Source organism: Protopterus annectens, chromosome 7.part1 (assembly GCF_019279795.1).
Source record: "Protopterus annectens isolate FY-2018-M chromosome 7.part1, PAN1.0, whole genome shotgun sequence".
Taxonomy (NCBI): Eukaryota; Metazoa; Chordata; order Ceratodontiformes; family Protopteridae; genus Protopterus; species Protopterus annectens.
In genome coordinates, this window is record NC_056740.1 from 544,048,578 (window position 1) to 544,074,294 (window position 25,717).

Sequence of the window (25,717 nt, forward strand, 5' to 3'; positions counted from 1 at the left end):
GTATAAAATCTTGGGGAATATTATCATTTTAATAATTGTAAGTCTCTCCTCCATAGTAAAAACATATTATTCCAGGTATTAAAAAGATTTTGTATATTAAGAAAACAGGTATTATAGTTATTATATATAATAGATTTAATATCTTTAGATAGTATTATACCTAAATAAGTTATCTGACCTGAGTTGGGTACATATTTAGTAAAATCACTAATGAGAGTATTTTTTCGTGTATATATAGGTAGTATTTTAGTTTTTTCTTCATTGAATATTAAACCAGAAATACTTTTAAAATTCATCATTTTATCAAATAAAGACTGCATAGAAGAATTAGATCCTGCTGATGTAATTAGAACATCATCTGCAAAAGTTGAATTTTGATGTTGTATTTTCTTCTATTTCAAAACCCTCTATGTCAGTACTGTTTCTAATCAAATTAGCCCAAGGCTCCATTACTAAAGTGAATAATAGTGGAGAAAGTGGACATCCTTGCTTTGTACCTTTAAGAATGGGTATTTTTGTGAAACATATGTTCCTACCTTAATATAAGCCAGCGTTCCTTTGTATAAATGCTCAATTAAATTTACAAATGCATCAGAGAAATTTGTGCATTTCAGTAAGGCAAACAGATAGTCCCAACTTACTGAATCAAATGCTGAACCTATATCAAGACTAATAAGTGTTAAATCTTTCTTTTTCCTATTTGCAAAATCAATTAATGTTAAAGTTCTTCTTATATTATCAAAAGTATTTCTATTTACAATGAAGCCCGTCTGATCTATGTCTATAATGCCGATAATTGTCTTCAATCTATCAGCAAAATACTCATAAACATTTTATAATCAACATTAAGTAATGAGATGGGTCGATATGAAGAACATCTAGCTGGATCTTTATTAGGTTTTAAAATTGGTGAAATAAATGTATATTGCCAAGATGGGGGGGGGTTATTAACTCAGTTTGGGCCAGAATAAAAACCTTATGTATTAATGAATATGTAGTTTTAGAAAGGATTTTATATATCTCTGGTATAATACCATCATTACCTGGTGCTTTGTTTGATTTAAGCTTATTTATTTGTGTAATAACTTCTGTATATGAAATACTCTTGTCCAATAGTTTAATCTGTTGTTTATTAAGCTTTTTATTCATGTTTGTGGTTATAAACTCCTTTATTTTATCTTTAGGTTCCATGTTAATGTTGTTATGGTTAATCTTGTGAAAGTGATTTCTAAATTCATCCAGTATTTCTGGTATACTAGAAACATTCTTCTTTTCCTTAGAGAAAAGATTTCTTTGATATGGTTTTGTTTATTCAATCTTTTGTTTTATTTTTAAGTCTATGTAAGTATTTGGGGCTTATTGAATAAGACAAAACTTGTATTTCTCTAAAGTTATTTTAACTTTATGAGTTAAAATTTCTTTGTATTTCTCATTTAGTTTGCTTATTTCTTCAATAACTTTCTTGTCCATAATATTTTCTTTATTATTATGTTTATAAGAGTCTAGTTTACTTTGAATATCTAACAATTCCTTATCCCAAGATTTCCTTTTGTTATTATACCATCTGATACTTTGTCCATATAGATATGATTTTAAGGCATCCCAAACATAGACAATGGAGACTTCAGGAGTATTATTTATGTCTAGAAAATGTTGTACTTCTGAAAGTATATATTCTTTATAGTCTTTTAGCTGAGTTAAGTATGCTGGTATCCTTTTGATCTGAACATTATGAGTATTTTTATCATGAATTCAAAACAATTGAGTTATGATCAGATATAGGACATGAAATGATTTTGGAATTAATTAAATCTGTTACCATCTGGTTAGAAATTAAGACCCTATCTATTTTTGAATAAGTTTTGTATCTGTTAGAAAAAAAGGTGTATGGTAATGATTTTGACTCTATCTGATTATTAATATCATTCAAATGATAAGAATTAGCAAAATCATTTAAATGTTTTGCATTAGATGTAATTCTTCTTTTCTTTATAGTGGTAGTATCACTTTCATGTAGTATACAATTAAAATCACCAGCTAAAATAATATCCCCTACAGAGAATGATATGATCTTATCAATATGATGTTTCACTGTATTAATACCAATTCCAGGTATCCAATATACATTAATTAAAGTGTAAGTCTTCCCATTAATTTGTATTGTAACCATACAAAACATTCCTTTGTCATCCTGATAAGACTTAATGGTTTTAGGAATAGGCATACTTTTATTCCATAAAATAGCCACTCCTCTTTTTTACTGAGTGTGCTCTGAACTAACCAATACTGTATACTTATTAGTGGCTAGTTTATCAATATCTTTTTCAAGAGATGGGTTTCTTGCAGGAAGACTAGATTGGCCTTGTGTAGATTAATGTATCTTATTAGGCTTGCCCTTTTACACGGATTATTCAATCCATTAATGTTTAAAGAAATTCCTTTTAAAGATGTCATTTGGCATTTTAAAACTCAAGAATCTTATGATCGAAATAACAAATAACAAGATAAATAATGTTACATCTCCTCTTTTAGGTGTACCTTTAAATATAGCTGTATTTATTAAATCTCTTATGGGATTTTGTATAGGATTCAATTTTGTTTGTAGTGACAATGAGTGTACAAAATATATTGTGGATGTCAAAACTATATACATATAACAATGAACAAGTGAAAATAATGTAAGGATTAAACCTTGCATCCCGCCTGGAGTTGAAAACTCCAACTTAGAGCAGTATTTACTACTCAAGTTAACCCCCTACCCTAAGCAGCAGTATCTCAGCTACCACCTTATCAATTTAATACTAGTTATATTTAACTGAGGTAACAGTTTTCAATTCAATTATCTATCAAGACAAAACTACACATTTGGTAAAACAGCATCATATAAACTAAAATAAACTTTTTTTTTTTTTTTTTTTTAAAACTGTTCATACTATTATATAGATCTATGTAATATATAACACTTGTATTCTAATAGCATTCAAATAATCTTAATGTTAGAAATCAAGAGGAGAAAAAATTATGTTCTAACATTCATTTAAATCAAAAACTTTGGCTAACATGATTCAGACATTACATGCATTAAGATGCATCTATTTTCTGTCATGTGAATTCTATCAACAGCTTCCAAAAAAATCTTGAATTGTTTGTATATGAGCATTTACTTAAACTCATTATTGTCAATAGAGTAAAATATTGTATTCATAAAAATTATTATAAATCATATTGCATAGTTATGCAGATTCTCAGAAACACCTCGTTATTACCTAAAAAAAAAAAGCCATCACACACATACACAGACACACACACATACATATACACACACACATATACACACACACACACATACCCACACACACACACATACATATACACATACACATATATACATACATACACGCACACACACACACACACACACACACACACACACACACACACACATACACATGTATATATATATATATATGATCTCACTGAGTTGTGTCTTTGTAGAGCACTATCCTACTTGCTGTCCCTAGAATAAATCTGTCTGCTTTATACAAAATATTGCACAGCAAACACATATTAGTAACCAGATTTTACAATCATGCTAACCTACTGCTTTAAAATATATCACATGACATTTCTTCCAGAATAGAGTTATAAGATTATTTATGCTTGTCAATCAGATGAATTAAATGAGTTATAGTAAAGTATATGTTTGGGACACAAGTTTTAACACAGATTATTATGCTACTGTTAAGTAGATTTTCAAAAACATTTAAATAAATGTTTCATTTTCTATGCCTTCTAAAATAAGATATTTACTTGCTACAAGAAACTACATCATCTAAACTCATCATAACTGACACATTTTATGAATAGAGTATTTTTCCTGAATCTGTGGTGTGTCAGTGTGATAACCTTGTCAATGTTTATACTAACTGCTTTCAGTTTCTCTGTGAAAATTCTGTGAGTGAAGCTTCTGAGGAAACTCATGGACACTGCATGAGACAGCCCACATCCCAGATTGTCTCCCTTAACATTTTGGCGGGAAACTTATTAAAACTTGTGGCAAACATTCATTTTGTCAATAGAGTAAAATATTGTATTCATAGAAATTATTATAAATCATATTGGATAGTTATGCAGATTCTCAGAAAAAAGCCATCACACTCACACACACACACACACACACATACATACACACACACACACACACACACACACACACATATATATATATATATATATATATATATATATATATCTGATCTCACTGAGTTGTGTCTTTGTAGAGCACTATCCTACTTGCTGTCCCTAGAATAAATCTGTCTGCTTTATACAAAATAATGCACAGCAAACACATATTGGTAACCAGATTTTACAATCATGCTAACCTACTGCTTTAAAATATATCACATGACATTTCTTCCAGAATAGAGTTATAAGATTATTTATGTTTGTCAATCAGATGAATTAAATGAGTTATAGTAAAGTATATGTTTGGAACACAAATTTTAACACAGATTATTATGCTGCTGTTAAGTAGATTTTCAAAACATTTAAATAAATGTTCCATTTTTATGCCTTCTAAAATAAGACATTTACTTACTACAAGAAACTACATCATTTAAACTCATTATAACTGACATATTTTATGAACAGAGTATTTTTCCTGAATCTGTGGTGTGTGAGTGTGATAACCTTGTCAATGTTTATACTAACTGCTTTCAGTTTCTCTGTGAGAATTCTGTGATTTGAAGATTCTGAGGTAACTCAAGGACATTGTGCATAAGACAGCCCACATCCCAGATTGTCTCTCTTAACATTTTGGCGGGAAACTTATTAAAAACTAGTGACAAACATTCATTTAGCAGTGTAAATGCATCTAAACATGACAGAACCTCCACAATGTATTCCACAGATCATCACAGCCTCTATGCAAGTGAAATTAAACTCAAAATTACCAACAAGCAATAAAACTCAGCATTCTTCTCCCAACTCAATGTTCATACAAATCCTATTATTCACTGTGCCCACACAGTCAAAAGCATTTCTATATATTAATAAAGAAAAGAAAAGAGAGTAGAAAATAAAAGGGAGTGAGGCAGAAATAAAAAAAATGTAAGAGAAAGCTGTAAGAAGTATATACAATGGAATGTTACTTACTGTTTATATTAATAGAGTTAAAAATAAAACATATTATTTACTCTTATTTAGTTCTGATTATTATTAGTTAAAGCATGACAGATTATTTACAAACAAGCATAAGCAGTATAATCAAGAAAGTATAATTAGAAATAGCATTTGAAGAACTTATAAACTTTTACAAGAAATAAATATGTTATTATTCTATTAATGATATTTTCATTACTGTTCTCTCCTGCCCTCCCCCACCCTTTACCCACTACATAATCTAAATAGAATGTCATTGTTTAAACAAAGAAAATAATAAAAGAAGAAGAAAAAAAAAAAGGTAAAGATAAAAAATGTATCAAATTACTAACCTTACTGTTTGCAGAAAGGAAAACAAATCGAGTCACAGCCTGCCATTAAATCCTCAGGCATTTTGACTGGTTATGAAACAAAACATTTCTTTGCACATAGAGAATAACTTTGATTAAATCTTTTCCAAAATATTTGTGGCTTTCTGGAAATACAGGAACTATATTCAAAAAGATTAATAATGAACTAAAATGATGAGAGAAAAAAACATATAACAAATCATTTGTTTTTTAGTCTCTTCTTCTTCTCTGAAGTCTTCCAGGAAGCTTCAGTTGCCAATCTCTTTAATGAAGAACTAGCCCATTCCATTTCTTCTATTTTATCCAAAATCCTTTTTTCTTTGACAAACAATAAAGCAGAGTCTAAATCATCGAAGACCTTAGGACCATCAGGAAGGAAGATTTTAACCTTGGCAGGAAACAGAAGGTATGTTTTAAACTGTGCTTTTTTAAGCTCCCTTATTAGTGGCAGAAAAACTTTTCTTTTAGCAATTACCATGGAAGAATAGTCATTGTCAAAACGCACAGTTGTCTCATTAAACTTAACAGGAGCTTTAGCCCAAGCAGATTTAAGAACCATCTCTTTATCAAAAGATGATAGAAATCTAACTATAACTGATCTAGGATAGTTTTTGTTAGAGTTAGTATTAGCTATAGATCTATGTGCTCTTCGATACCAAAAGAGAATGCTTCTGGTAAATCTAAAGTTTTAGGAGCCATGTTGTTAAAAAGAAGTAATATTGTTACCTTCAATATTTTCTGGCAGTCCAAAAATCCTAATGTTATTGCGCCTAGATCTATTTTCCAGGTCATCCAGCTTTGTTTGTAAATGTGTATTTTGTTTCAGCAGAAACTCAATGTTGATTTCCTCTTCTTGTATTTTATTTTCCATGTCATTCACAGCTTCTTCTATGCCTGTCATCTGGATCTTCTGTTGTTGCAGGTCCATATGTAACAAGTCTATTTGTTTTGTAGTTTTTCTATGAAAGTGTCTATTTTAGTATCCATTTTATCCATCTTAGCAGTAAGTTGCTGGACTATAATTATCAGAGACTGAAGTTCTTTCTTGATGCTGGAGTCTTGAGAATTTGTCTTACTGGAACTCATTTCAGACTGATAAACTGACAGGAAAATTTCCAAAGTAATTTCTGACAGGAATATTATTAAGATTTCCTTTCTTTTTTAGATATAGTTCAAGAACTATATAAAACAAACATATTTAGAAAGAAAATTACTTCAAGAATTAATTTTTTAAGTAATTAATTCCTGTCAATGTAATGAAATTGGTGGAGCTGAAGAAATCTGCTGCTATCCTGTGTTCATCCTTGGCCACGCCCCCATCTTATAGGCTTCTGAGAGAAGACTTGTACCTGGCCTATAGGACAATCACTGACCATGCCCCTATCATAGAATCATAGGAAGTTACTGGGCTAATGACCCTAGGGCCATTACAAGCCTAGTGAAGTTCTTACCCTTATTTCCACGATCACGTATTGCCCCTGTCCAAGATGGACACAGGTGCAACCCCGGGTGAAATTACGGTCACTCATCCAATTGTCCAGAATGCATTTGAAGAGGGCCAATGAGATGCTCTGTTTGATATGAAGTGGGAGTCTGTTCCAATGGTGTGGTAACCTTTGGGAGACAGATCTGTCCCTCCAGCAGGTATTATTAATGTCACATACCAGGTTAAGGTCTTTATATTGCTGTATATCATGTAACCTAAGCAACATTACATAAATGATTGCCTTTTTTTAAAAACGAGAAACATCTTTACTTCATTAAACCGTATTACTTCCTCCCATATTCTTTGTCATCTTTCTTCCAAATGTGTGCAGTCTGACTCTAGACTCCATAATTACTGCAAATGACTCCCATCGAGGGAACTCTGCAGAATATAACATTAGTGTATCATTACTGCTTTATTCATCTTTTACTTTCAAATCATTTCAATGTATTCAAGTTGCCAGTTCATTATACAATTGTTATGAAATATTGTACCTAGTGTAGCCCATCAGAAACCTCACAGGATAGCCGGGCCTTTTATGCGTTTTATTTTTACCTATTTATTGACTGGGTAAGCACCTTGGGCACAATTGTTATTTCAGGTGCAATCTGGGAGCAAAGAATTACAGTTTCTAAGTTGCTTTTCCTTTCTGACCTTGATAATTGGAGTAAAGTTAGCACAACTGATAGAAATCTCTCTCCACTCACCACTTCACTAATATATTGTAGCCATGCCATATTGGTTAAGGTGATTACTTCACAGACACAAGGTATACGGTTTGTTTCCTACCTTTGGTTATTGGTTAGGCTTGCAGTAGTCTGCAGACTGATAGCCTAGCATTTACCTATGAGCCTATAGCTTCCTTTTACCACAGTATCACAAAAGATTACTCTTCGTGATCCCCTTTCAGAGCCTTCATATCCGATACTTCTTCATTCCTACTAAGACTTTCCAAGTGATTGCATTTGCCTGCCTCCATCGAGATGCCTACGTTTTGGCATTACATCTTGTAATGCCTACATTTTGGCATTACATCTATGTTCTCTTATTTTCTGTCTTAGTAGTATTTCTTGTTCTATGACATTTGTCTTGAATGACTGTAATTGTAACTCAAGCTTTTCTTCTCGGGTCTTCACTGAAAACAGGCCTTTGGCTCTGCTGAATCAACCCAGTTAACAAATAATAAATAAATAAAAAATAAATATAACTATTTCATCTGCCACATATTCAGTTCTTATTAATATTTATGCATTCACAAACTTTTAGACATACCTTGTGGCTCAAAGGTTAAACAGGATGATTTGTGCTCAGTACTACTGCAGCTGAGAGTGAAATAATGTTTTTTTTTTTTCAGTCTTAGCTGCAGCTACACTTTTTTTGCATTGGGTTTAAGGCCATGACTTTGGCACCAATCATTTGTTTGTGTAAGACCCTCTTGTAGGATGTTAACATCATTTGGAGATTCTATGACCGCTCCCAGTTTGCAGTCATCAGTAAACTTTGTCAGCCACAAACCTTTAGTTTTTGCTTGTACTTTAGATTCCAAACAGTAGAGGTCCCAGGACTGATCCCTGTGGAGCACCATTGATTTACAGGTCTGCTGTTGGAGATGGATTCCCCTATTTTGACTATATGGGTTTTATGTTAGTGACCTATCTAATGATATATGGGTTGATACCTAGATGGGTGAGTTTGTTAATGATGCCTGAGGGAGGATAATGTCCAAATGCCTTGGCAATGTCTATTTAGGCTGTATGCACAGATTTCCCCTCATCCAGGACCTCAGTGACTGTCTCAAAGAAGTCCACCAGGTTTAACAGGCATGATCTCCCTTTGGCAAATCCAAACTGAGTAGGGTCAAGTGTTTGGAGATTACCTGTATCTTTGTTGATAAGGTCCATGATGATTTGCTCCATGGCCTTGCAGATAAGGTTAATCAGGCTAATAGGTCTATAGTTCCCGAGGTCAGTGGAAGCACCACCATTGTGCAAGGGAATAATGGTGGCTGTTTCCCATTAAGATGGGATGAAACCCGTGCTTAGACTATGATTGAAAACAGTACCCAATGGTGGTGATAATTCTTGTTAGAGCCTATCTAGGACACAGCCTGGGATGTTATCAGGTTCCATAGATGCTGTGTTTCTGGCCTTAGAGAGGGCATTAACACCCTGCCATTTAGAGATGCAAGGTAGGGGACAGATGAAAGGGATATCATGGGGTATGTGTGACGGGGACAGGGGATTGAAGTTTTCACAGAAACTGCCAGCCAACAGGTTAGCTATGTCCACAGGCTCAGTATATGCAGTATCATTAACTACCAGTTTGACACAAATCTGGGCCTCTCCTTTTAGGTTACGAATGTAACTAAAGAACGCCATATGGTTGTCTTTAGTTGAGGAAGCTAATTTGGATTCATAGTTTGCTCTGGAGGACTTCACAAGAAGTCTAATTTGCTTGTTTAAGCTGAGGAGGGAGTGTTTCCAGTTTAGCCCTCACTCCCTGCTACTCTTAAATACCAATTTCTTCCTCTTATTGTAAAGCCTGTTAATGTCAGTTGTCCACCAGGCAGATTTACTCTTCCTTGAGGAGCTTGTTTTGGTCCTATCAGGTACATTTGAGTCAGTGCAGTTATACAAGTGTTTGTATAAAGCATTGGTGTAGAACTTTGCCTAGTAGCCAGTTACATCTTAGGGGGAGGTGCAGAGAAGCTGTTTATACCATCCTGTAAGAGATTATAATCTGCTTTGGAGAAGTTTTTTTAGTTTTTAGTTTAGTTGTTGCTGGGGGTGGGGGTGGGGGGGTCAGGTATGACAGTTGCTTCAAATGAGAGTGTTTTGTGGTCAGATCTCACCAGGGAAGACCTCACAGTGGGGATAATACTGTGATCCCCCATACTGATAAGCACCAGATCCAGGATGTTGGCACTCCTTGTGGGGGGTGTCAACCAGTTGGTCCTGGGCATTGGAGTTAATGAACTTGAGGAACCTTTGGGCAAGTGAGTTTGAGCATGAGTAATTTTCCCAGTCAATGGATGAGTAGTTAGTCACCCCCAACCATGGTGTTGGGATGTATCTTGATAGACTCAAGTAGATCCAAATAGGCAGAGTGGGTGTCCTTGATTCATGGAGGGGACAACTGGCAATGACTTGAATAGGTGTCCTACCAGCAGTTAATTGCAAGTGACGTATCTCCAGGGAGTCATGCTGTTTGACCAATCTGGAGGTGTATTTATCTTTAATGAAAATTAATACACTTTAGTTTTCACCCATTTGTTGGCCAGGTAAGACCATTGGACACAATTGACACATTTCAGGGGTGACCTGGGAGCACTGCCTGATTAAATGACTTGCTGAGTGTTGCACAGTAGGCAAGTGAAGGTGGAAGGAATCAAACCCAGGACACAGAGAGCAGCTCATTAGCAAGTTAGAACCTTAGTCCCTGGTGCTGACCTCCAGATGAACTCCTACTTCTAATATACATTAACTGCTGACACTGATATCTGTCATAAAAAATAAATTAGTAAAATGATTGACAGGTGCATTGTAAAGACTTGGGATACACCTACTGTGTGTCCCCACCTTTGAAGCTGAGCTCCTGGGCTAATTCACCATGCAAGGACAGTGTAAGGCAGTCTGATGTCTGAAATGACAAGTGCAGTTTAACTGTCACTTTACATAGCTTTCATCATTCACACATTGTGTATTCTGACCAAGCCGCAACACACATATATGCTCTCCAGTTATAATCATGATGGTGTCAAGTTCCCCTGTGCCTACATCAGCAGGTACCCAGTTAGGAATCTTTGATCTGTAAAATAAAATTGTAGTTTACAATCCACAAGGGTAGTTTATCGTTAAAATGCATGATAAAAATACCTTGTCCATGTATCTAGACACTTTTACAATGATAGTCACTTGGCAATGTATCCAGGGTACTCAAGTCTCCTGTGTCAGCAAGCCCCACAACTAACATCCCTGTCCCATCACTCCCAACAACCTACCTAGTCACCCTTGGCACTGTCACCCCACACAGCACTTACCCAAATACTTAGTATTAAGATATGCTGCATTCTTCCCTGAATTAACAACACATCTTCACTACTCACCATAAAAGAAGTAGAGAGTAAATGTACATTCCTGTAGCCATCTTGAGAAAAGGTCATGACTTAATCTTAACATTCTGGTACTCTGTTTTCAGCCTTGACCGTATGGGTCCCTGCTTCATAAAATACTGGTGCTGTTATCTTGCATTTATTTTTGAATATTTTCTCCAGAGAATTTCACTATGTGTTAGTTCAGTTTCTCTTGAGCTTCTCTGTATGGGATAGCTTTCATTTTCATATCAAAATGCATGTCCTATACATCTATGAAAATGTCTCTTACCCCATGAATTTACCTTATGTGGCAAATGTGATAAATGTCTGTATTTCATGAATTAGCTTTTTAAATATGTTGTGTTAACAGTTTTATGCTTTTGAACTGTTTAAAACTGTGGAACATCGCATTGCATTGAAACAAGAAAACACTGGTGTACAACTCAACAGAGCTAAAGAACATCTTGTTCTCATCGATGGTATGGTTTGCAGGGAAAGGTATATCCTGCAGAGGATACTGCTGCTCCGTAATAGACTCCTCATCACATAAAACAATTTCCATAAAACAATGTCCATATTCAAGCATAACTTGGATCTATGGATTGGAAACACAAAATTTACCCAGGTTTTCCGCTTGTTCTATTAATGGACAGAGGCAGATCTTAAATGCTTTATCCCATGCGTGGGTCCCCTCAAATTATCTATGGTTTGATCCCAGTTATTCTCATCATTAGTAATATATAACTAGTTGTTGGCACTGGGGTGGGTAATGGTAATCTCTAACCAAATAGGATAGGTTAATTCAAGCAGAAAAATTGAAATTGGCTAGGTTTAAAATGGATGTATGTAAACCTTTTAAATCTTGTATTCAACAAGAAATTTGTTACAAATACTGTGAAAAACTTAATGTGGTAAAAAAGTTGGTACTAAATATTACACTGTTAGGTACATTGCCACTTATAGGGCAGAAAGCATCCAGTATCCCACAAACTTAATTCTGATCTTTTTATGAAATTTAATTCCTTAACATTTTTTTTAATTGTTACCCTTCGTTTTCTCATGTTCCATCATGAAATAAGTACATTTTGAAAAAAAGTATTGCAGACCACAAGAGCTGCATAGCAGCATGTAATTTGCTTAAGGTAGACAGTTTTTGAAATTTTTTTATATAACTGACAATACAGCCATTTTCACAAGTGAAGGATCTTCTTATTCATGGAGCAAATGTGCTTTAGTGCACCAGTATGTGATTTTGTTTTCATTTTGCAAAATCAGCTTCATACTAGACAGTAACATTTCCCATAATTTTTTAAACAGGACACAGTCGCCCTTTTCAGGGGTGAGGGAGTCAAACTAAACTACAGTAAGTACCTCATTAATGGCTGCTAGCCTTAATCATCTGCTGTAAAAGATGAGCACCAAACAAAATTGTGGTAATTTTAAATCTTGTGTTGTTAACCACCATAGAAGTGAACATTTATTTTAGTATTTTAGTTTCCATGGAAACCCAGATTAGCATTGTAACAGCTCCATTTCAGAACCTTGTGTTTATCACATGGCCTTATTTACAGATTCTGGCAAGCATCCCATTTCCATCCTTCTGCTGTGCACCTCCAGCTGAAGTCCAATGCAGCAATAACAATACTGTGTTTTAAATGATTTATTCTTTAGGGATCGAGCTAACCTCCAGCTTACCAACAGGCGACTCGAGAGGAGAGTGAAAGAGTTGGTGATGCAAGTAGATGATGAACATATCTCATTAACGGACCAAAAAGAGCAGGTATGTGTTACCAACAAAGTGTGTATATATTTAGCAGACCCAAATATAACTTTTAATTAAGTAACGTTTCAGCTGGGGTATATCTTGTCAGCCTATATGTCCACAAGTACAAGCACATCTGATCTTACTAAAATGTTTAAGAGAATAGAATATGCATTGTTAATATCTTTTAATAAGCTAGTGTTGTGCTTGATTCTTCTCATGATCGTTATAAATAAACTTTTCTCCCGTATTGATGCCAGTAGGAGAACAGTACATGAGCTAACAGTTTCTAATGCAGCATGCAAGTTTTGACTTTGCTAAAGAACTTGCCAGTTTGTTTTGGCAACTATCTTGTAGGCAGAAACTATGGTATAACTTCTAACCCACCAGTAGTCCATTTAGAAATTCCTAAAAAGATTTTTATTTATTTTTATTTATTTAATTTGATTTGATTTTTTATTCACTGCTTCTTTTTTGTAAAGGGTCATGGTATAAGTAAATCTTAACCTTTATGTTGGCCCCTTGGTATAGAGGGATGTATGAGTCAGGTGACCTGGGTTCGATAACAACTTGGCTGCTTGAGAAGCTGTTTGGGGAAGGAAGGGATGATATGGCAGATCCTTCTTTCCCTTCTCATAAAGAGGGCAGGAGAAGTGTATCCTGGCATATAAGCTCCAATTGCAACCCCCAGCAGAGCATCTGTCTTCAAGGGATGGGACTATGGATGTAGCATTACTCATGGATTCTTCCAAGCATGTGAAAGGAAAAAGTAGTGCTTAATTAAACCCTAGTGGCTGCCTGCACGATGGCTGAAATTCAATTGGCTGTTGTGAGATGGGGAATGCATGGGTGGAGTCATGGCAATCATCTCGATAATCAGCTGGGTATCTAGGGAATGCATGGTTGGAGTTATGGGAATCAGTAGGATGATCAGCTGATGTTCCAGGGAATGAATGGGTGGAGTCATGACAATCTGGATGATTAGCTGGTCTTCTAGGTAATGCTTGGGTGGAGTCATGTCAATAAGCAGGATGATCAGATGGTGTTCTAGGGGAATGAATGGGTAGAGTCAAGGCAATCAGCAGAATGGTCAGCTGGTGTTGCTGACCAAAAAAAACAATCGCAATATTTATGTTTACCCAACTTTAGTTCCGTTTTGATCCAATTAAATTTTTCCTGTATATGCCCATTACTGCCGGTGAGGGTTGCACTGCTTTTCTGCCTTGGAAAGTGCTTGTACCTCTGCAGGAAGCACTCGGATGTAACAAGCATTGTCCAGTAGATTTTCTTCTCACCATTTTCGTATCTCAAATACTACTTTATGCCAGAGTTTTTGTTTGGTTAGTGGATCACACTAGTCTACAGTTGGTCATTTTTCTTCATATTTTTAAGAGTTGAATAAACCCATTCATTGTTAGAGGACGTAAGTTAATATCCTTCTTACATTAGTAATACATTTGTGGCAGGTCGTACTCGAATAGCTGTTCAAAAGGACTCACCCAAGGGAATATCAGTGCACAGCAGTACTGCAAAATGAAATTGCTGAAAGCCACTTTTGCTGAACCTCAGAGTATAATTTTGCAGACAGGGAAGTCTCCTATGTTACGGGACATCTCCACATCCCCTAACTTCTATATGCCATCTTTACAGTCACATGGTGGGGAAAAGGGCAAACTCCATTATCACTGAAAGTGGCATTCAGCAACACTAATTTGTGGTATTGGCAATCATTGAGGGTTCCTTCATACATATGTCTGGCTCAAACAGTGTTTTTATTTTATCGCTAAATTCACTTTAATAACATTTGATACATGTTTTCTGAATAGCACCAAAGTATCTTTACATGGTTAACCAAGCGGTATAGCTACCAAGAGATATCTGATAAAATAGAGGAAGTGGACAGATCTAAAGAGACATCCACAGAAATGGTTCATCCTCTGCTACTTCAGAATAGGCGGTTTCCATTTTGGAACTCCACAAAACGGGGATCACAAGGTCTCCACTAAAGTACCTCTGAGCTAACCTCAAGCTGCAGTTCTACACACATTAACATTTCGTCATCATCTTCATTAACCCCTTCATCTGTTCAAGTGCACAAATGCTAAACAAGGTGGTCAGAGAAGTGGTCTAGAATGGAAGCCATTCACTGTTCCATCAAAAGAAGGAACTTCCAATTTAATGGCTCCCGAGAACAGGGATGACAGGCCATCTGCTAAAGCTATTTAAAGACTGCTTGTTGAGCTCCATGCTGCACAGTCTAGAATTATATTCACACCATCACTGACACTCTCCCATAATTGTATCCAGTTGCACTCAAGACCAAAGGAAGTGGCTAAAGAAATGATCAAGGAATCCAAGCTCTCCACTGCTTTTTTTCCAGAAGGGTGTTATTTCCTTTTCGGTAGCTCTCAAAAACAGGAATTGTAGGCCATCCACTAAAGCACTTGAAACCTTATTACCGTGTTTGGAGCTATGAGAATGTCTTACTGTCCTTGGACCTATGCAAAGTAAATTATGTCAGCACTTTCATCTGTGGCTACTTCAGCCTCTCCCAGAATCGAATTATAAGTCGGATATGCAGGTCTGCATTAAAACTGGTGAAGGTCCATGTCACTAAAATGATTTAAAAAAGTACTTCTCCGCTCCCTTTCAGTATTGGTTAGGGTTTTTATACTCCCTAAATAGATTATTCTCTTTCCTTAAACTATGACCATGAGGCCACCTTCTCACAATCTTTGCATCTTCAGCCAGTGGATATTTCTTTTGAATATGCAATAAGTAGTAAAAACAGCAACGTTTATGGCATAATTGTTGGATAACCTGCAGAAGATCACTTGTCTTCAAATTAAAGATGTGGAAAACTGATGAGGTTACTGTATTCAGAACCATATATAACATCTTACCAAAGTGCAATAGCTGAAGGCAAGTAGATGAGAAAGATGCATGTTAAAACATTTGACAGAAAAATAACTGCTGACAAGACATGTTGCTTACATTAAAATATTCTTATAATCCTAAAGATGCCAGGGTCCTAAGGGTTGCCAGCATGCTTAAGTTAGATCAGTGAAATTGGCAGTTGCCTAATCCCATTCACTTCATATACCTATACAGACTCAACTCTGACCTTCATATCCAACAAAACATCAAGAATATGCATATAAAACTAAGACTTCTCCACAGAAACAGTTTCTTACCACTTCCACCAAGACCACCTGGCTAAAACATTCATGCCCCCCCCCTACTCTATGGTTCCTATATACTAAACAATCTACAAAACTCCACCAAGACTAAAATGGAACAATGCTACAACAAATAGCAAAGTTTGCAAAATATTCCATCTACCGTACACATCACTGTATACTACTAAAAGAACTAAACTGGCTGGAAGTATCAAACTGGCTTACTTACACACACCTAACTACAATCTACAAATTATTCTATAGGCCCACTGCCTGTCCTGCCCTAGTTAACCTAATCCAACCTTGCAAACCAATCAGAACACTCAGATTTGAAGACAAAAATATTCTCGAAACCTACAAACCTTCTAGAAACCAAGGAAAATCTCTTTACTCATACTCTATCGCCAGGTTATGGAACACACCCTCCCACCTAATATTAGGCCAACCCCTAGCCTACCTCACTTTAAAGCCTCCCTAAAGGATAGCTAAATAAATCATGGTTATGCACATGCCTTACTCCAGGCTAATCTACTTCTTTTTGTCCTTACACCTGTTCTTATTACACAAACCTCCATCTCCTAAACTAATCTACTAACACCTTTGGAAACTATGAACCATTCTGTCTCTAGCATTTTACTCATTTATCAGAGGACTCCTATTCTGAATGACCCCTTCCAATCTGTGTCATGATACTCAAACACACTCTAAGCAAATAATATTTACCCTAATAAGCTTATTTCAATTTGTATATGAATGTAAACTGTAAATATTCTACCATTACTACAAAAGTAACCCTAAGTGCCCACATATAAATCATCCTTTAGTGTATTTTTATATATGTAACCTATTGTCTAATATGTGCAACAAAGTTATAAATGTGGAGCTGTGTATAATACGCATAGCGAAGTTTTAAATGTGGAGTTTTTCTCTCTGGGCCTCCACTGAAAATGGGTTATGTAACCCAATCAGACTGTTCCAGTAAACAAATGTCAAATAAAAAATAAAAGAGTAATAGTTCAGGCAACCTCCTATTTGGCAAGTCAAGTTGTGTCTTACATTACAAGTGAAGTGGAAAATTACTGGATCCTGCCATGAGGTGTACCATCGTACACTTTGCAATTCCTCTTTTTCAGAATAATTGCCCTGCTTCTAAAAGGCACCCACATAGAAAGCTGATGTCAGTCTAGTGACCTTGTCTTCATAAACTGAAAATCCTACACCCCATGTATTCTGCTCTCGTGATAAAAAATGCTGTAGAAGTCGATAATGTGAGGGAGATGAACGGGCTGTGTCCTGTTTCTGCCTTTCTTAACTCCAAATGGTAAATGCAGAATAGCTCAGATTTAACAGATATGGTTCCTTAGAGTTCCTTTTACTTCAATAAGCTTTTTATGTTCCAAAGGTCATATATTGGCTGCTGTATATGTAAATATATATATATATATATATATATATATATATATATATATATATCTATATATATAAAACTCCGCAGGCAAATTTTCTCAAAAATAAAAAAAGAAAAATCAAATCATTGCCTTAATCAGTATGTTAAACTGTGGTTTCTTAAGTCAAGTTTGGGTGAACTGTGTATTTATGACTCAGCAAAGAAATATTGCTAGTCACATGCAATTCTTTTTTTAAATAACTAGTTACAGTAAGTAAATATACATGTAATTGTACATATCCACACACGATCATCCATATATGGTTTTATATTAATTCATCAAAATGCTGAATCATCAAACTGTAATATATCTAACTCAGCATTTTGAAAATCAATATAACAAACCATCCCAAAAAATCACATGACAGAAAATTGCAAAAGAAAGTTTGTTTTAATAATGGGTAGTGTTGTAGACATTTTTTTAGGGGAAGATGTAGGGTTAGGCTTAGCTGGCCTTTGCCTCTCCTATACCACCTTTCTAATACTTGCTAACACAAACCCTAACATTGGCCCTGCCCCTAACCCTAAAACAGCAACTTACCTTAGGAAAAACCTTGTCTGTAACACTATCACTGCACGTGATAGGCTCCGAAGCACCATATCTGTTAACAAACAAACCCAAGTCTGTCCCCTTATCTAGCACTTACTGTAACCCTAACCCCCAAATATTTGCAAAATCACTATGGCCTCCCATTCCAAACCCACATTTACCTGACCCCCATACACACCATCTAACTTCAGAGTATTTGCATTTAATCAAACAGTGTTGTATAACCAATCTACAGGAAAGTCCCCAGGAATACATGGTATTCCTGTGGAAGTTTGGAAGCTAGGAGATAAAGATCTGGAAGGTTTTGTTTAACAGTATTTTAAGAGGAGAAGTACCAACATCCTGGAAGAAGGCGGTGGCTATGGTAATACCGAAAGAGGGTCAAGATCCATCGGATCCAGCTTCATACAGGCCCATTTCAATACTAAATCATGATTATAAAGTGTGTCTGTAATGGTTAAAAGAATGGCAAATGCAATGCCAAATTGACAGATATGGATCAATGTGGTTTTGTGGAGGGGTGGCAAACATTTGACAATATTAAAAGAACATTGATGATCCAGAAGGAAGCAGAATGTAAAAAAATGCCATTGGTGGGTCTTGATGCAGAGAAAACATTTGACAGATTAAGAGGATATATGATGGATCAGAGGTGAAAATTAAGGTGGCTGGGTTCCTCTCTGATGATTTCTGCTTGAACAGGGGAACCAGGCAGGGGTGTCCTCTTTCTTCTTTGTTATTTGCATTATAGTTAGAACCATTAGCAAGGAAAATAAGGGACTCAGAAATTCAAGGATGTAACTTGTATGGTGATCAAGAAAAGATGGCTCTATTTGCAGATGATATTGTTCTATACCTGATAAAACCAGAAAAGAATATTAGTGTTGTGGAACATTTTGAGATGGTTCAGTAGCAGTAAGTTATGTACCCACACACAAATTGGTTCAGCAATATCCATATTTATGGGGACTTGATAAAATGAAGTATTTAGGAGTACAGATTAAAACTGATTCCAGCTAAGGATATGAGAGAAGAGACTAAACAAGTAAGTAAGTAATTTTCATAATATATTGCACCTCAGTAACTTCTAGAGTTCAGGGTCTGTATGTGACTTCTTGTTGCTTTTGGTCGCCTGGATGGTGCTACTTCATATAATGGATATCTTTGTTGGCATCAGTGTCACACCTCTCAACTGTACCGAATTCGTCGGTATTTCCTGGTTTTGGGCTCAGAATAATACGGTGCCATGAATTTCTCCTTTAAGGAAGACTATGCGTGCTTCACATGCATGCATAGTGTGGATGTAAATTTAGCACCTACCCCTCCCATTTACAGTGTCATACTCTAGGCATTACATCTTTTGAATAACTTGAAAATCTCTTCCTCAGCTTAAAAAATGGCTACATTTTCTGCTTAATGGATGTTGGTTGTCTGATTATAACCAGAAACAAGATACCTCGGTAATGCATTATGACCGTTGTCAACATAAAGGAGTATTTTTAAGTTTTGATAATACCAGGCAGTGATAACACTATGGGAATATGTTATCCGTATACCGTCTAAGAGTTTGCAATGTGACCTGAGATCATCTGACTTTTGGTTAAGAAATTTGTGCTTCTGACTAGAAGAGATCTTCTATATTGACTCCTTCTAGTAAGATTTCTATGTCATTTAGCTATAATTGAGTTGTAAGCAATAATATCGCATGTTACTATTGCTGCAAGGAAAGCACACTTGTTAAATAATGCTGGGGTTTGTTCCATGGCTGATGTGAATATCACGCATAACTTACTCCTTAACTGAAAACAAACTTTCAGGGTCTAATGTAAGTAAAAAGCCAATAGTTTAGTCTTTTGAAAAGCTTAATTTTTTGCCAAGTCACATACGGAGTTTTCTGTGAAACTAATAAAGCACTAGTTGCTTTTACACTTGTAAGCTGATAAAATAGTCACTACATGTAATCACTTTAGTAGGGAGTTATGTATATTAGTATTTGGTAAGTGGAGTTACCATTTTTTTTTTTTAAACTGAATGCTGTGAAATCAGCTAAGAACCCAATTGCATATTAGCATGTAACCCACTACATGAAACACTGTAACAGTGATTGATCAAGCAGTCACAGCAGCAGCTCGGTATACCTCTAAACATAGTAGCTGAATAAATATGGATAAAGCCAAAAAAAATGTAAAGTTGCTTAAATAACAGGACTTGGGTTTAGCAAGCATTTTCTGAACTCCAGTTTTGTTTGGCAGTGGGAGTCAGATCAATCGAGCTGTAGCAGCAGCATTTCAGAAGTTTGCATACCTCCCGACCTCATAACTCAAGAAATCTGGATAAAATCTAAAAAAAAACTGTTGTGTTTGAGGGGGGGGGCAGGGAGAGTACGATCGATCGAGCAGTAGCAGCAGTTCAGAGGTTTATATACCTCTTGACCTAGTAGCTGAATAAATATGGATAAAGCCAAAAACTGTAAAGTTACTTGAATAACTGTTACAGGGCTTGTGTTTACCATGTATTTTCTTGTGTTTGGGGGTGAGGTCGGGTGGGCTAAGACTGATCAAGCAGTAGCAGACACAGTTAAGCGGTTTGTATGCCTCTTAATGTAGCAGCTGAAGAAATATGGATAAAGCCAAAAAACTGTAAAGTTTATTGAACAGGACTTGTGTTTAGCAAGCATTTTCTGAAATGCAAAACTGTTTGTTGGTGGGGAGTAAGAGAGATTGAGCTGTAGCATCAGCAGCAGTTCAGAGGTTTGCAAACCTCTCGACCTTGTAGCTCAAGAAATCTGGATAAAACTCAAAGGCTCAAGAATAGGGTAGGAACAGAATCTATCTGGCCCCATTGGTGACTTGACTGTTTGCTCTCTATATAAATACCTTTCTGCTAACAGGTTATGACACGGATGTGTTCTGTTGCTGATGTCACACAAGTGTGATAGATCGGTGGGTGATGATTGTGCAGATATGGTCAGTTTTCAGATTTTTTTTTATTCCAGTTGCGTGGATTCAGTCTCTCTCTCTCTGATGCTGTTTGCACCCAGAATGTGAAATCCCAGAGAGTCTCTTTTTTTCAAAGTCAAGAAAAACAGAAAATGAAGGGTGAAGAAGGCTAGACTAGTGAGGAGAGTTTAGATTAGGAGTTATGATATGTGCTAATTAACATGACCCATTTTACGTTTTTTTTTCTCTATGGAGATAGAATGTAGTTAAAAGTATGCCTCTCGAATCTTGCTAGGTGAAATTAAAGAAATGGCTCACATAGTAATTAGCGCTTCCTGTAAGCATATACTGAACTTCCTGGCGCGTAACTCAAAAGCTTTTCTTTTAATTGATAACTCCAGCAGGTTGGCATCAGTTTCTGTTATTAATGGTGTAGCTACAGGTATGCACTGTAATTGGGTGAGGGCCGTGAGCCCAAAAATGTGGCTGCCTTTGTCTGCCAGGAAGTTGGTGCTTGCTGACTTAAGTGCCTGGTTTACCTCCTGGGGCTGATCAGAGGGGCAAATCCCACGAGAGGTAATGAAACTTAGTTGGTAGTAAATAATTCACTAGTGTTAAAAGGGATTTTCTTAGTGCTGAAGTTTTCAGTTGGGATACAGCAGCATGCAAGACAGAATGACTGATGGCTATTGTACTTTTTAGTGTCTTCTTTGTGTGTTTATTAACATTCGTAGTCTCGAAGGCTTGATTTTGGAATCGTATGTATATGAATTTGATTAGTAGTCACGCATAAGTAATATGACTACAATATTTGGTTGTTGTCTGAAGGCGGAGTAGCTATCTTGGTTTTGTAACTGGTAGAGTCATTGAAATCACTTTGTTAGGCTGGCTTCAGACTTCCATTAATATCTGTTTTATTTTTTGATTGTGCTAAAAATATTTAAATGAATTTGTATGCATTAGAGTAGAAACAAAATGTTTCTTGATTAAATATGCAAGTAAAACGGTGGGGGGGGGGGATTTTGTTGAGCCCGTTGAATTCATGCATTGAAGTTTTTCCTATTATATTTCAATATATTCTTCTTACTGTCTGGTCTTTTCCTATTATATTTCAGTATATTCTTCTTACTGTCTGGTCTTTTCCTATTATATTTCAGTATATTCTTCTTACTGTCTGGTCTTTTCCTATTATATTTCAGTATATTCTTCTTACTGTCTGGTCTTTTCCTATTATATTTCAGTATATTCTTCTTACTGTCTGGTCTTTTCCTATTATATTTCAGTATATTCTTCTTACTGTCTGGTCTTTTCCTATTATATTTCAGTATATTCTTCTTACTGTCTGGTCTTTTCCTATTATATTTCAGTATATTCTTCTTACTGTCTGGTCTTTTCCTATTATATTTCAGTATATTCTTCTTACTGTCTGGTCTTTTCCTATTATATTTCAGTATATTCTTCTTACTGTCTGGTCTTTTCCTATTATATTTCAGTATATTCTTCTTACTGTCTGGTCTTTTCCTATTATATTTCAGTATATTCTTCTTACTGTCTGGTCTTTTCCTATTATATTTCAGTATATTCTTCTTACTGTCTGGTCTTTTCCTATTATATTTCAGTATATTCTTCTTACTGTCTGGTCTTTTCCTATTATATTTCAGTATATTCTTCTTACTGTCTGGTCTTTTCCTATTATATTTCAGTATATTCTTCTTACTGTCTGGTCTTTTCCTATTATATTTCAGTATATTCTTCTTACTGTCTGGTCTTTTCCTATTATATTTCAGTATATTCTTCTTACTGTCTGGTCTTTTCCTATTATATTTCAGTATATTCTTCTTACTGTCTGGTCTTTTCCTATTATATTTCAGTATGTTCTTCTTACTGTCTGGTCTTTTCCTATTATATTTCAGTATATTCTTCTTACTGTCTGGTCTTTTCCTATTATATTTCAGTATATTCTTCTTACTGTCTGGTCTTTTCCTATTATATTTCAGTATATTCTTCTTACTGTCTGGTCTTTTCCTATTATATTTCAGTATATTCTTCTTACTGTCTGGTCTTTACATTGCAGTCCTCTCACAGGGAAACAGTTTCTCTGCTTATGAAGTTTAATCAAATTCTGATTTATTCTGTGACTTTTCATAGTAACCCCCAAGGAATACAAATGTGCTTTATTCCACCACAACACTGCATATTATATTTTTTATTCCTGTATTGAAAACTTGCTTCGAGAATTTATTTCAAATTTTGTTAGGTAGAAATCTGTCCTGAAGTATTCACCTTTTATACTGTTTAGTATGTTCTATTCCAACTTAAAAGAGAGTTTATTATTATTTCATTGTGTGTTTAAATTGCTTATTTTCAGGGTGGTGCATGTCTGAGTTTCTGTTACCTTTTTAGTTCTTTAGGTTGGTAATCTTGGGTAGTGTAACTCTGGGGCCATAGTTTGGTTGTCTTTCAGTTTGCATTTGAAAGTTGGCATCCCATAATTATATTTGAATGGGTGGGGTTACATTATTATGTATGCAAATATTATGTTAATCAGGGTACCGATTTGTACCTATTTTTCATGGCATTTGTCCAGATTTTTGATGTTTCCAGGTTGAGAGGTATGATCAGTATTTGAATATATACAGAGCACTTATTCAATTTGCTGTAGGTGGTCATCACTTTCAGCACAAACTGCTGCCATTTTGGGATTTCTTTGGTGCCCATGGTATTCACTAAGGTGATGTAGCTAAAGTCTTGGAGGAAAAGGTTCCCTTTGTTAACTGGCCTCTGGTTTTCCTGTGTAGGGACATTCTGGTAGTATGCTGGCCATGGATATTCCCATGTTTACCATTCCAGGGGTAATCATAAGCTGGGAAAAAGCATCTCTGACCCTGTCTTGGTAGGTTAGCTTCACTGATACAGAGATGGGCATCTTCCAGTGTTGGACAGTCCTGCTTTTGTAGATGACCCTAGAGGGTCATGCACTTGGAAGCCAAAATGAACTCACAGAAGAGGTTCCATGCTTAACACTCTCCTATACTTCAGAGATGAATGGTCACCTGAGTCTTCATGGTGCCAGTTGCCTACCTGAAGATGCATGTGTGGCAGTGGCCTGTGATATGTCCATAGGTGTGGCAGTGGCCTGTGGAATGTCAATTACTGCAGAGCTAGCAGGTACTCACGGATCTTCTCCTGCTGTCTAATCCATATTGCTGAGCCCAGAAGTGGTGGAGTCTCCCCACAAATCTTCAAGTGGGCCTACAGTTTCTGCAGCTTAACCCTTCACTAGTCCTAACTATGGGTGCTTCACTGGCAGGTTGGGGACCTCAACTTTGTTCCTTCAGAGTTCAGAAAATATTGTTCTACCTGGAGGGGACTGGAGGGGATGGGAATTCATATCAACCCGTTATTTGAAGTTCTAAAGGACTTGGAGGTAATGCTGTCTCTAGAACCCCTCTTACATTTGTCCACCACCCAGTCCTTTGTCTGCTACCTAAATAAGTAAGACAGGCAATGGAGAAATGGTTGTGACCCTTTAAAAGGCAGTTATGCATGCATGATAGTGGAATATTGACTGAGACGTCTCTTTCAGCAGTGGACATCCCAGGAGAAGTGTGTGCAGTAGGAGACACATTGAACTGCTCTTCCAGTGCTGTCCTGGAGCTAAAGATTAAGCATCTGTGCTTGGCTTAAAACTTTGGCTGAATGGTACTGAGGAGAATGTAGGGCTCCTTTTTCTGTTATTTTGGATGTAGCAGAGCAAGGCTTCATTTGTTGTGAATGTGTTCTCCATTTCGGTGCATAGGAGATTCCTGTAAGCATCCCCATTTTGCTGAATCCATACCTCACCACAAAATTCTGGGAAGAAAGGCTAATGTAGCTCTCATCACTTCATGGTGTTAGAGTGGTGTGAATGCAACCTCTCTGATTAATCCGAATACAGCTTTTTCTCCCCAGTCGGACATGGTTGTGGTGACAGCTGGCTTCGGCTTTAGGATGTGGCTTCTCTGTTTGCCCTACTCATTCTACAGATCCTACCGTCAGGGGTATCAGAAGTGATGGATGCTGCCTGGAAGCCTTCCATCAGACATATCTACTCTGCCAAGTGGAAGAGATTCTCTGTTTGGATGTAGCAGTATTTGTTGCACCTTATACCTCATTAGATTAGTTTATTGGCCCTCCTGACATATATTAGTTAAATGTTTGAATACAGGTAACTATCGTTGGCTTTAGAAATCTGTATCGTTTGAACAACTTTGTTTCATGGTCAGGGTGCATATGTCAGTATCTGCCCATGATTTCATGAGGATGGTGGCCCATCACTGGCTAGTCATGTAGTTACTTTAAGAAGTGTTGCACTTCAGAGGTTCTGAAGTTTAAATCTTCTGCCACACTTTTTTCTGGTGACCATCGCTTCTGTTTTTTGATCATCAGAGTTGTAGCAGCTGTGTCACTAGTGTTGTGTGATCTTTCAGAATGATAAGATGTCTCCTCTGGTTAAGCCAAATTTCCTCCCGAAGGTGTTTTTTTTTTGTATTGTACCTGAATCAATCTATTTGTCTTCTTGCTTTTGTTTGGCAGGCTAGAAACCACAGCAGATAGAGCTCTTGACACCCTGGAGGTGCATCACATGTTCATGTTTTACCTGAAGTAGTTGCATGAACTTGGGGAGCTGAAACAACTAGGTTACATTTGTTCATAAAGAGGGGCTGGCGGTCACCAAGCTAATCCTTCCATATGTGCTGCATTGTATTATC

General features: G+C 36.2%; 1 protein-coding gene across 1 annotated transcript in view; it reads left to right on the forward strand.

Annotated features, from left to right (window-relative positions):
• The window catches only part of CGNL1 (cingulin like 1), a 1,082,391-nt gene that overhangs the window by 1,008,405 nt on the left and 48,269 nt on the right, over positions 1-25,717 (forward strand). Inside the window, exon 16 of the mRNA XM_044078976.1 lies at positions 12,761-12,869. Coding sequence (XP_043934911.1) covers positions 12,761-12,869 — 109 coding nt within the window. The remainder of the gene's footprint in view (positions 1-12,760; positions 12,870-25,717) is intronic.